The sequence below is a fragment of the Chiloscyllium plagiosum genome, chromosome 35 (assembly GCF_004010195.1).
Source record: "Chiloscyllium plagiosum isolate BGI_BamShark_2017 chromosome 35, ASM401019v2, whole genome shotgun sequence".
Lineage (NCBI taxonomy): Eukaryota > Metazoa > Chordata > Chondrichthyes > Orectolobiformes > Hemiscylliidae > Chiloscyllium > Chiloscyllium plagiosum.
The window spans coordinates 18772499-18785188 of record NC_057744.1 but is presented as its reverse complement, the minus strand read 5'-3'; the positions used below and the strand labels follow the sequence as shown (position 1 = coordinate 18785188).

Below are 12690 nucleotides of genomic sequence, written 5' to 3'. Positions count from 1 at the left end.
TTCTGCCTTTATTCCTGATGAAGGGCTTTTGACCGAAACGTCGATTTTACTGCTCCTCGGATGCTGCCTGAACTGCTGTGCTCTTCCAGCACCACTAATCCAGAATCCCCTCCCCCAACCCCCAGTTGTCACCACCGCCACTTCCACCCCAAAGATATCACTCACCTGGACATGGATGACTCCATCGCCTCTGTCGTTTTCGCTACCAAGATTCCTGATGAAAGGTTTATGCCTGAAACATTGATTCCCCTGCTCCTCGGATGCTGCCTGACCTGCTGTACTTTTCCAGCACTACGCTCTCGACTTCTTTCTGCTAGACCATTGGATGATGGATGATATGGAGTTGTCCTTATATGTTGAATACCATTCAACGTTAGGAAATACTCATAATTCTCTGCTGGTAAACAATGGCTTATTATCTATGACTGTCTTCCGGTCCATGTATTTTAAAAAAATACTGCAGTTTTTCTATTGTTATCCCTGTGTTTGACAAATTAACTCTATGCATGTCCAGCCACTTTGCCTCCCGGAAGGTCTTCCAACTTGTAATTTTATGCAGTCAATATTAAAGCCCACAACAGTCCTGTCTTGTCCTCTTTTAAGAATTTGGCAGGTGTTCTTCCCCAAATTGAACATAAATAACTAACAACAAGGGAAAAGAAAACCATGAATTTTGGAGAGTGACCGTGTGAGAAAAATCACAAGCAGCGTTTCAGAAACTTCCCTCCCTGTTCCAACAAAGTACGTTTTCTCAAGCGGTTTTTCATACATGGACTGCCCCTTTAAATATAAAGGGGTTGGGAACTGCCAACAAACTTTCCACTCAGTTCACTTCCCTGATCAGAGGCAAAATGGAGCAGCATTTTACTGATGGAGATTGTTATGAGAAAATATTTAGCTCTCGGGTTTATTTGGAAACGTATTATGCTTCTCCACTTGGTAATCAGGTGGAACATAATTTTTTGCTTTTCGTTTTGAAGAATTTGGTACAAGCCTTTTCCAGGGGTGAGTAAAGTCTTTGGTTTTGTTAACTGGATTGCTTTGCTCAATGTCGGTCTGAAGAGCAACACCTTAATTTGTGAGTAACCGCCTGCAACTTTACAGAGCAATTACTTAGTTTATTGTCAGTACAATTTCTTTCCTAGTTATTTTAATCAGCGTGTTCGGACATATAACCGGGACTGATGGGACTCGAACCCATTCTCTAGGCTCAGAGGTAGGGGGCATAGGAACCCCAGATGTTGGGCCAAAACCCGATCTTTCTTGCTCAGAGAGAGGGATATTACGACTGTGCCAGAACAACCCTCGTAAAAAAAATACTTTTTGTATTAGGATTTGGAGGTGCTGGTATTGAACTGGGGTGGACAAAGTTTAAAAAAATCACACAATACCACGTTATAGTCCAACAGTTTTTTTTTGTTTGGAAGCACTAGCTTTTGGAACATCGCTCTCCACCAGGTGGTTGAAGGAACAGCGCTCCGAAAGCTGTAGTGCTTTCAAATAAACCTGTTGGATTATAACCTGGTGTTATCCCATCAATACTGCTTGTATTTCACTTTTTCAACTTTCTTTCCCAGTTAATGACCAAGTTTTGAACTATTCCAGGTCCAAGATTCCGCACACTTCTTGAAATTGGGTGTGGTCCCTGTCTTCACTGCGCTCTCTGTGCCACGGAGCATGTGGAGGAAATGGTTTTGTCTGATTATGCTTCCAACAATCGTCAAGAGATTGAGCAGTGGTTACAAAATGATCCAAAAGCTTTTGACTGGAGCCCAGTTGCAAAATTTGTGTGTGAACTGGAAGGCAACAGGTAATTAAGAACTAACCCTGAGGTGCTCTGCTCTTTTCAATAGAAAAGTTTGTCTATTGATCCATATACATTTTTCAATGTGTTACTGAGACTTGCAGAGCAAGAAAATTATGGGTTTGATTCTTAAACTGTACTGAATTACCTGACCACTTCTGGTGTGATTTGATCTGATTTATTATTGTTACATACTGAGATACAATGAAAAGTATTGGTTTTTCTTCTATCCAGACGAATCATACCTTGTATAAATACATCAAGGTAATAGAATAGAATGTGCAGAGAAGAATTAACTCGAATATATGAGAGGTCTGTTTATGAGTCTTTCTGTGGTGCATCCATAAAAGTCGGTAAGAGTCATTGTGGACATGAGGAATTTCCTTAGCCTTCTGAGGAAGTGGAAGTGTTGATGTGTTGTCTTGCCTGTAACATTGACATGGAGGGACCAGGACAGATTGTTGGATACAGAGGAACCTCAATTATCCGAAGAACAAGGTGGGGGGGGGGCGTATTTCGTTCGGTTAATCGAATGCCAGGTAACATAGTTTATCAGAGCATCAGGACCTTGCGATCTTGCCGGATAATCTGATAGCCAGATAATCGAATGTTGGATAATCGAGGTTCCTCTGTATTCACTCATAGGAACTTGAAGCTCTTGACCATCTCCAGCTCAGCACCATTGATACAGACAGGGGCATGTCCTCCAGAGGCGTGTATCCAAACAGCTTCATCAAATTAAAGACGTAATCCAAGCAATTTGCTGTTTACATTATAATAAGGGGCAAAGACCAACCAATAGAATATCAAGAATTGATCTGCTGCAGTGAGAGTTTTTTGCTGCCTTTGGTTTTGATATGTAGCTTGCATTAGGGAGTTCATTCAAATAACCAGCAATTGGTCCAGTGTATTTAAAGCAAAGCAAGTGTAGACTTAAAAAGGTGCCATCTCCCATAGTTGCTCAGCTTCCTTGTTAATGGCTCCTATCTAAAGTTCAGAACACTTTTAAAGAATTTGATGGAAAGCTGATATCAGAGACAAGAGCATTCTCTGAGTGAAAATGTCAGACTTGTTTTGTAAGGACCTTTTCTTCTTAGGCTACTCTGTAACTTCTCAGATATTGTTCCCAAATAAGGCAGTGATCCATGTGTGAAGCATTTGTCACCTGTTGATCTGCTCAATGCTGGGGATGCATAAATTCAGTGCCTGATGTGCTCCTGTTCTTTCTGTACCATCTGTCCTCAAACCCCATCCATCCCCATTTTAGATTTCTACGTTTTGCAGAGCTGTGACTGAACTTCAACTTTGACACATTTTTGTGGCTCTCAGTTTTCATGAGTTTGTCAGATTGTGGCCAACGAGTCCAGTGGATGTGGGTTCAAGTCCACTCTGGGATTTGAGGCACTTATTCTAGACTGGTACATGCGTTCAATTCTAAATAGAAGTTGTGCTGTTAAAGAGTCTGCTCTGCTGGTTATATATTAAATTGGTTGCTGCACTTGTTTAAGTGGGCATAATAGAAGTCAGGATTCAATGGTTTTGGAACAATAATAGATAGGAATTAAGACAGATCCATAGTGAACAACTGAATGCCATGACAGACTCCATGATCTTTTCCAATTTCAACGTTTTTTTTTCTTTCCTTTTCTTTCACCCTAACAATCCTGCAATTTTGGCCTCTTCAGAATCCCCATTTCAGTTGCTCTGTCATTCGTTGTATTGTCTTCAGCTAGCAAATGCTGTAGCTTTGGATTCCTCTTCATCATTGGATGTCTATTTCTTGTTTTAAGATGCTTCTTTGAACTTGGTTCTTAAATGTAGCTCTTGGCCATATGCACGAATGTCCTGTTGTGTGATTTGCATCAAATTTGAATCTCCTTGTAATGTTTCAGTTTGTTGATCAATGCTGTACAAATGCAACTCATTATTGAAGCACTTAAAGACATGATAGGATAAGAATGTTATTTGTTTAAATGTACATCAGCTGTTCGAAGTACTGTTTGTGGAGATCAGCCTGCAACTCAATCATCACTACATTTTTGCTGTGGATCTTCTCCTTGACTGGCAACTTGTCAGAGCAAACATTAACAATAAGTTTGAAATGCACAATACTAATTGCCCCCTTTTTAATACAGGACACATTGAATATAATCTTTTGTGGAATCTCGTTTTCAGACACTGAGTTTGTATCTTTCAGAGAAAAATGGCAAGAGAAAGAGAAGAAGCTGAGAGATTCCATTAAGCAAGTTTTGAAGTGTGACGTTCATCAAAATAACCCTCTGCATCCAGTGGAATTAGAACCTGTTGACTGTCTGATTACTTCTTTGTGTCTGGAAGTTGCCTGTAAAGATAAAGCAGCTTACTGCACCGCTGTTAGAAATGTAACCTCTCTGTTAAAACCTGGTGGGATGCTCATTATGATCACTCTTTTGAATGAGACCTTTTATACAGTGGACAAACACAAGTTCTCATGTCTGAAATTTGATCAGGCCTTTTTGGAAAAAACTTTGAAGGAGACAGGTTATGAAATTGAACAACTTGAAATTTTTATTATTCCTAAAACCATAAATACTATATCAGACAGTGAGGCTGCAATCTTCTTGATTGCTCGCAAGAAAGAGTGTTTTGTACTGAATCAGTAATGCAACTGCTATGGATTTATTCTGTTGAACTCTGACTTAAAGTGCAGCAATTAAAGCATATTATAAAGCAACTCAAAATACTTGTTTATTCATGAGATTATTTATCTCAGGTTCTTTATTCACTCTTAAGAAACACTCCGTGCCCAATTTTCTGAGGGTTGGTGATTTTATGTAGGTCGCCATTCCAATCCTTTCAATAAAAGAAAGATGCTCCACATTTCGGATTGGAGATTGTGTTTAAGGCTCCGTCAGAAATGCAGACCTGTGCTTCCATTCAGACTGCCCTTGTAGCACAGGATTGTCAAAGGAAGGTAAATTATGCTCCCTTTTCACGCATCAAGCAGCTGTATTCAGAAGATGTGTGTGTATGATTATAGTGCCATTCCATGTTCCATTGATTACATGCAACATTGACATCTTTGATGAAAGCCTGTTGAACTTTGCTAATGTACTTGTTTCTACTATCTGCCCTTTCATTCAAGGTGCTTATCATTTTTTGTGTAAACAATCTTATTCATTTACTTTCAACTTTTCCTCTGTCATCTTAAGGCTGTGCCCTTACTATTTGGCATTTCCGCCCTTTGGGGGAATAAAACACCAAATATCCATTCTGATCCTATGTCTCTAATAATTTAATGTACGTTTTATGTATATCTATCAGTTCATCCCTCAACCTCCATCACTCACAAAAACAATCCAAGTTTGTCCATCCTCTCCTTTTATAATGAATATACTCCAATCCACGTAAAATGCAGGTTTACAGGGATAGGGTGTGCCTGGATGGGATGATCTTTGTGGGATGTTCTGGACTCGATGGGTTGAATAGCCTGCTTCTGCACAGTAGGAATTCTATGTTTCATTGATCATTATTGCTGAAAAGAGAGAAATTTTGCCAAAACATTTTGTCTTGTACATATCAGGATAAATGCAAGAATGCCAAATCTGAAAAGTTTTGCTAGCATACTTCCCATCAATATGAGCTGTAAGGTACTTAGGACAATGTAGTCAATATACTAAATTATAGGCTGGATATATTGAAATGATAAAGGGAGAACAACAGTTGGAACAGAATGTACAAACACAGAAAAACAGCATCAAATAGGGTCAAACAGGGATAAAATAATAAGCAGGCAAAAATTAGTGCTTTTTTTCCTTATGATGTTTTCCATGACCATGGTCCAAAATTGGACATTCTAAATTATCTCCCAGGAGGAGAAGTTAGGCACAACGGAAAATTGGCAAAACTAAATTAAACAGCAGCTATTGGTACAGAAAACTATGGAAAACAAGGTCAAAGAGGCCACTGTTTCAGGGGGAACCAGTTACAACCAGCCCAATGGTTGTGTATTGGAGAGGTATTGATCAGACCACCTTGACCTCTAGCCAGTACCTGAGGACACTCCGTCTCCGCCTCTCAGCGTGGCAACAGTGAATGACCCCACTGGATGCTTTGAACCCTAATCATGACCACATTTACCAGGACAAGGGTCGATTAAAAACACATACCTGGAAACCCCCCCGCCCCCCCCCTTCCAGTGAGGGCTCTCAGCAAGACACATGGTAGATGACTATACGGCAAACCAAGAAGACCTGCCCTGACCTGCAAGACTCACCTTCATGGAAAAGAGCCAGCCCTACATCAGAGAGGAAGGAGCACCCAACGGCCCAACTCAATCATATCGATCATTGTGGGTAATATCCATTTTCAGTTGGATAGAGCTAGATAGAGAGCAAATATTTTGGGAATTTGGGAAATGCTGTGGCCATAGTGTTAAGGGTTTAGATGGAGAGGAATTTGTTAAGAATGTACAAGAAACTTTTCTGAATCAGTATGTAGATGTATCTACTAGAGAAGGTACAAAACTTGACCTACTCTTGGGAAATAAGGCAGGGCAGATGACAGGTGTCAGTAAGGGAGCATTTTGGGGCCAGCGACCATAATTCTATTAGTTTTAAAATAGTGATGGAAGAGGATAGTCCAGATCTAACTGTTGAAGTTCTAAATTGGAGGAAGGCTAATTTTGATGGTATTAGGCAAGAACTTTCGAAAGCTGATTGGGTGCAGATGTTTGCAGGTAAAGGGATAACTGGAAAATGGGAAGCTTTCATAAATAAGATAATGAGTCCAAAGAAATATATTCCTCTTAGGGTGAAAGGAAAGGCTGTGGGTGTAGGGAATGATGGATGACTAGAGAAATTGAGGGTATGGTTAAGAAAAAGAAGGAAGCATATGTAAAGTATAGACGGGATAGATTGAGTGAATTCTAAGAAGTATATAAAGGCAGTAGGAGTATATTTAAAAGGGAAATCAGGAGGGTGAAAAGGGGACATGAGATAGCTTTGGCAAATAGAGTTAAGAAGAATCCACAGGGGTTTTACAAATACATTAAGGACAAAAGGGTAACTAGGGAGAAAATAGAGTCTTTCAAAGAACAGCAAGGATTAGGGTTAGGTGTCGAAGGCTGTTGTCCAATGTTACGGATGTGGAAATACTTAGTTTTAACAATGGACAGATGTATAGGAGAAACTATGAATATTACTGTTAGAATTAAAAAATGGAATGTCCAATTAGATACAGTAGTGAAAGTTAAAAATCACACAACACCAGGTTATAGTCCAACAGGTTTATTTCGAAGTACTAGCTTTCAGAGAGCTGCTCCTTTATCAGGTAACTAGTGGTGCAGGATCATAGACACAGAATTTATAGTAAAAGATGACAGTGTCATGCAATTAAAACAATATATTGAACAAACCTAGATTGCTGTTAAGTCTTCCATCTTTTAGAATGGGTTGCAGATGTTGGTTCATTAACATGTAAATCACCGAACTTCTTTTAAGTCACATTCTCGAAATGACTTAAGGTTTTATTAAAAAAAGATGACATCTCAGCTCAGTCAATGTGTTAAAACTGTGAGGTTAGAGTCTGTCTATATCCCAATCTTAAGTCAGACTAGTTCCATTTCCAAAGTAGGAATTTATAAAATGTTATTTGGATTGACTGTCTGCTTTGACTGCCTGTAGGTATGTGCTTTTTAACCAAAGTAGAATGTATCTGCAAATACAATTCTGCAAATGCAAATTGACCCCATAGACTTATACGAGTGTGTATGTGCATGTGGGGTGAGGGGGGGGGGTAGGGGGGAGAGAGAGAGAGTGTGTATTTGAGTGTGCACGTGTGAGAGTGTGTGTTTTTGTGTGTGTGTGTGTGTGCATGAGTGTGATGGTGTATAAGCCTGTGAGAGAGTGTATGTGTGTGTGAGAGAGAGAGAGAAAGTGTGTATGAGAGAGGGTCTGCGCACGCGTGCGCACGTGCGTGTGTGTATACAGTGTAGTGGGGACACCTGTAGTGTGACAAGAATCTAAAGGTCCCATTTGAGGCCATCCTCATGGGTACCATACAGTAATGAGTAATCACATGGCTTTAGTTTACAGCATACAGGTGCATGAATAAGTATTGAATAAAAATTACAAATATGATCGAGTTTAACATTGTCTTTGAAAAGTAGAGACATCAGCAGCTATCACAATTTGAAGTTTGGGAAAGGTTGACTTTAATGTAATTAAAAAGAGACTGTCCTGGAGATCCAAGGTGGTGGCGACCCAGTAGGTCTGAGTCTGTTGAGCTCTGCCCAAGACCCAGGCAAAGTGGGGTATTCACCCTCACCTCACTTGCTAAATTATTTAAAATAGCTTTTACCCACCAGCTTTGGTCACTCTGGTCATTTTAAAATGACCAAAGGCAAAGGTTCACAAAGTTCACAACACCTCCGCAGCAACAGAGATGTCTGCAGTCGCCCGAGAGGACTTACCTGCAGAGGCGAGCCTGACCTCAGCGTTCGTTAAGCTCCAAGAGAAGATTGAAGAGACCCAGTCCAGGTGGGAGTCGATCTTGGTCATGCTGCAGAAGCATGACCGAGAGATCGAAAAACTCGGGCTGCATGTCGGAGGGGCAGAGCAACGGGCCGCGGCCTCGGAGACTGCTGCTGACTCCTCTGTGGGTCAGATCCGGGCTCTGGAATGCCGAGTCCGGGCCTTAGAAGAACCTTGAAAATCAAGGTCGTCGGAAAAATATTCGGTTGCTGGGGCTTCCCGAATGGGAGGAGGAAGGCTAGCTTGTTGATTTTTTTGGAGCAATGGCTCCCACGGCTGTTGAAGCTGGAGTCGAAGCAGGGCCAGGTATGGGTTGAACAGGCCCACCAGGTTGCTATACGCAGGCCCGGGTCGGACCAGCACTCCCGCCCAGCTCTAGTTCGACTTCACCACTACAGGGAAAAACAAATGCTGCTGGAGGCCTCCAGAGTTTTGGGGAAGGATCCCCATGCCATGGTATACAAGGGGTCCAAAGTAATGTTGTTCCAGGACTTCTCTCCGGTTGTGGTTTGCAAGAGGAAGGCATTCACTGAGGTGAAAAAGCGTCTGAGGGATTTAAATATTAATATTCTATGCGATATCCGGCAACGCTGCGCTTCAGTCATGGAGGATCTCTGTATAACTTCGAATCACTGGAAAAAGAATTCTTGGATGCTCTCAAATAGACTGCTGTTCTTGAATTATATGGATAATGACTTTATTTTTCCCTCCTTTTGTTTTCTCTCCTCCTCTTTCCTTCTTTCTCTTTTCCATCCTTCCTTGTTCTTTCTCCTTTCTTTTGATACTTATCTATCACCCGCTCAGTTTATCCGATTGTTGGGGGGTTGTTTCTGAGTTGTTATTTTACTTCTTAATACTTGCTGGGATTGTAATTTTGTAATTTTATACCTGTTTATTTTATGTTGTTGTTTTGTTAAGTGTGCTTAGGTAATAGTATGAAGGGGATGGGTTGGTTGCCCACTTTTAACTCCGGTATTATAAGATATTGGCATATATTTACTCTACTTTGTAATGTCTGGGCCGAGGGCATGGCTCTAGCTGGGAGATGTTATGTTGGGATTACTGGAAGGGAGCAGTGCTGCCTGTGGACAAGGGGGAAAGTCTCCTTTTAAATTTTTTTTTAGGAGCAGTTCTTAGCTGTTTTGATCTAGTTGTTTTAAAGGGTGTTTATATATGTGAATTGTTTATGATTTCTACTCAATGTCTTTTGGGTGGGGTTCTTCCTCCTGGGGGGGTTTCGGCCTTGCTTGGACGATCATGGCTAGTCATTCATTTAGGTGGTGCACCTAGAATGTCAAGGGGAGCCACTCACCAATCAAAAGGAAAAAGATATTATCAAGTCTTGAAAAGGAAACGGTTGACGTTGCCCTTCTACAGGAGACACATCTACTTGATAAGGAGCATTTGAAACTGCAACAGGGTGGATTTGGCCAGGTGTACTTTTCATCTTTCAGCTCAAAAAGTAGGGGAGTGGCCATTCTCATTTGGAAGAATCTTCCTTTCCAAATGCTAAGCCAGATAAAAGATGAGTCTGGACGGTATATATTCCTTAAAGCCCTAATATATGGGGAGGGATTTGGGATTTTGAATCTTTACTGCCTTCCTGCGCACCCTTTTAAATTTGTAACAGAAGCATTCTCCAAGTTGATGGCTCTGGGGGTGCGCCGCACAATTATAGGGGGAGATTTTAATTGTATTATCGACCCTGAGGTTGGCAGGATACCTAAGGGCTCCGCGGGTATATCTTTGCGATCGAGGCAGTTGGCTGATCTGAATAGGGAGTTGGGGCAGGTAGGTGTGTGGAGGTGTCTTCACCCTGAGGGTAGAGATTTTACTTTTTGTTCTAATCCACACAAGTGCCATACCAGAATCAATATGTTTTTTGTCCCTTCGACGTTTCTGAACTCAATATTGTTTTGTAAAATAGGTAATATAACTATTTCCAACCATGCCGCAGTATATATGGAGGTTAAGACTAGTGATAAAAAGATGGGTTCCCGACATTGGCATATGAACTTACTATCCTTTCCTATTGAAGGATAGTAAGTTCATAAAATATTTCTCACAGGAACTTAAAACTTTTTGGGACATTAACTCAGGCATGGCCAGTAACCCATCAGTGATGTGGGAGACTGCTAAGGCATACGCACAAGGCTTGATTATTTCATATTCTGCGACCTGGAAAAGACAAAAGGGAGAACAACAGCATCTGCTCGAGGCTTGCCTGAAGGCAGCTGAAACTGCGTATGTTGATAGGCCCTCCATTACTAAATTACAGCGGATCACAGCCCTCAGAGCAACTTTGAATACCATACTTACTCATGCAGCAAACAGGGAGATATTATTTGCAAAGCAGAGATTATTTGAATACAGCGATAAGCCTGGAAGGCATTTAGCAAACCTCACCAGAATGAAAAAGACTCCCCAGTCCATTACGTCTATTAGAGAGTGCTGCTACCCTGGCTTGTGATTGTAAAGAGATCAATGCAGCCTTTAGAAAGTTCTATTTCAAATTGTATAAGTCGGAGCGCTGTGAGGATAGAATGAGGAAGATGGAGTCTTTTTTTAAAAATCTGGCCCTCCCTTTTGGAATACTGCATTAAGTTCTGAATAGGAACTAGGAAGGATGTTGTGAAACTTGAACAGGTTCAGAAAAAATTTACAAGGATGTTGCCAGGCTTGGCGAGTTTGAGCAATAGGAAAGACTGAATAGGCTGGAGTGTTTTTTCAGGAGTATCAGAGGCTGAGGGGTGCATTATAGAGGTTTATAAAATCATGAGGGGCATGGATAGAGTGAATAGCCAAGGTGTTTTCCCTGGGATGAGGGAGTCCAGAATTATAGAGTTTAAGGTGAGAGGGGAAAGATTTAAATGGGACCTAAGGGGCAAACGTTTCACATAGAAGGTGGTGTGTGCATGGAATGAGCTGCCAGAGGAAGTGGTGGAGGCTGGTACAATTACAACCTTTAAAAGGCATCTAGGTGGGTATATGAATAGAAGGGTTTAGAGGGATATGGGCCAAATGCTAGCAAATAGGAGTATATTAATTTAGGATATCTCAGCATGGACAAGTTGGACTGACGAATCTGTTTCCATGCTGTACAGCTCTATTACTCCATGACTCTAATATGATGTCCACATGCAGGAAATCCATACTTAGTGAGGCAAGTTGAAGCCCATGCTGTGTAAAATGGATGAGTCGACACAGACAATGCAAGAGTAGAGAATGGTGGTTTGTGGTACATGAATTGACATCAGTTTAGAACTAAAATGGGGAGAGGGCATAAGTACCATGGGGATAGGTGAGCTGGCAACTGTTAGCATAAGTTGACATGGAGTGTATGATGAGCTATTATGGGTGAGTGAGAGCATAGGTTGACATACATTGGCATGTATGAGTATGGCAAGCTGGGATGGGGGAGTGGATAGTAAAGGGGTTTGAGAGCTGATGGCTGGAAGGCCAAATGGTGGGCTTATGCCCAAAATGTCGATTCTCCTGCTCCTCGGATGCTGCCTGGCCTGCTGTGCTTTTCCAGCACCACATTTTTCAACTCTGGTCTCCAGCATCTGCAGTCCTCACTTTCTCCTAGGCCAAATGGTAAACAAAACAACTGGAATAAAGTCTCAAAAAACTAAGTCGGACCTCATAACCAATCTGCTTCAGCACCCAGGAGCTTCTGTGGCCACTTTCAATCTGACAATAGACAATAGGTGCAGGAGTAGGCCATTCTGCCCTTCGAGCTTGCACCACCATTCAATATGATCATGGCTGATCATCATTAATCAGTAGCCTGTTCCTGCCTTATCTCCATAACCCTTGGTTCCACTCTCCTTGAGAGCTCTATCCAACTCTTTCTTAAATTAATCCAGAGACTGGGCCTCCACTGCCCTCTGGGGCAGAGCATTCCACACAGCCACCACTCCCTGGGTGAAGAAGTTTCTCCTCATCTCTGTCCTAAATGGTCTACCCCATATTGTTAAGCTGTGTCCTCTAGTTCGGCACTCACCCATCAGCGGAAACATGTTTCCTGCCTCCAGAGTGTCCAATCCTTTAATAATCTTATATGTCTCAATCAGATCCCCTCTCAGTCTTCTAAACTCAAGAGTATACAAGCCCAGTCGCTCAAGTCTTTCAGCGTAAGGTAGTCCCGCCATTCCAGGAATTGACCTTGTGAACCTACGCTGCACTCCCTCAATAGCCAGAATGTCTTTCCTCAAATTTGGAGACCAGAACTGCACACAGTACTCCAGGTGTGGTCTCACCAGGGCCCTGTACAGCTGCAGAAGAACTTCTTTGCTTCTATACTCAATCCCTCTTGTTATGAAGACCAGCATGCTATTAGCCTTCTTCACCACCTGCTGTACCTGCATGCTT

At 41.7% G+C, this 12690-nt stretch overlaps 1 protein-coding gene across 1 annotated transcript; it reads left to right on the top strand.

The window, feature by feature from the left end:
• Positions 1-837: 837 nt before the first annotated feature.
• Positions 838-5180, top strand: zgc:64002 (uncharacterized protein LOC393330 homolog). Its single transcript, XM_043676379.1, has 3 exons — positions 838-1005; positions 1606-1810; positions 4002-5180. The coding sequence occupies exons 1-3, from the start codon at positions 852-854 to the stop codon at positions 4444-4446; spliced, it is 804 nt and encodes a 267-aa protein (XP_043532314.1). The 5' UTR covers positions 838-851; the 3' UTR covers positions 4447-5180.
• The last annotated feature ends 7510 nt before the right edge of the window (positions 5181-12690 follow it).

Coding starts and splice junctions, on each gene's coding strand:
- zgc:64002 (XM_043676379.1), top strand. CDS start 852: ATGGAGCAGCATTTTACTGATGGAGATTGTTATGAGAAAATATTTAGC. Junction 1,006..1,605: donor GGTACAAGCCTTTTCCAGGG/GTGAGTAAAGTC, acceptor GAACTATTCCAG/GTCCAAGATTCCGCACACTT. Junction 1,811..4,001: donor TGTGAACTGGAAGGCAACAG/GTAATTAAGAAC, acceptor TGTATCTTTCAG/AGAAAAATGGCAAGAGAAAG.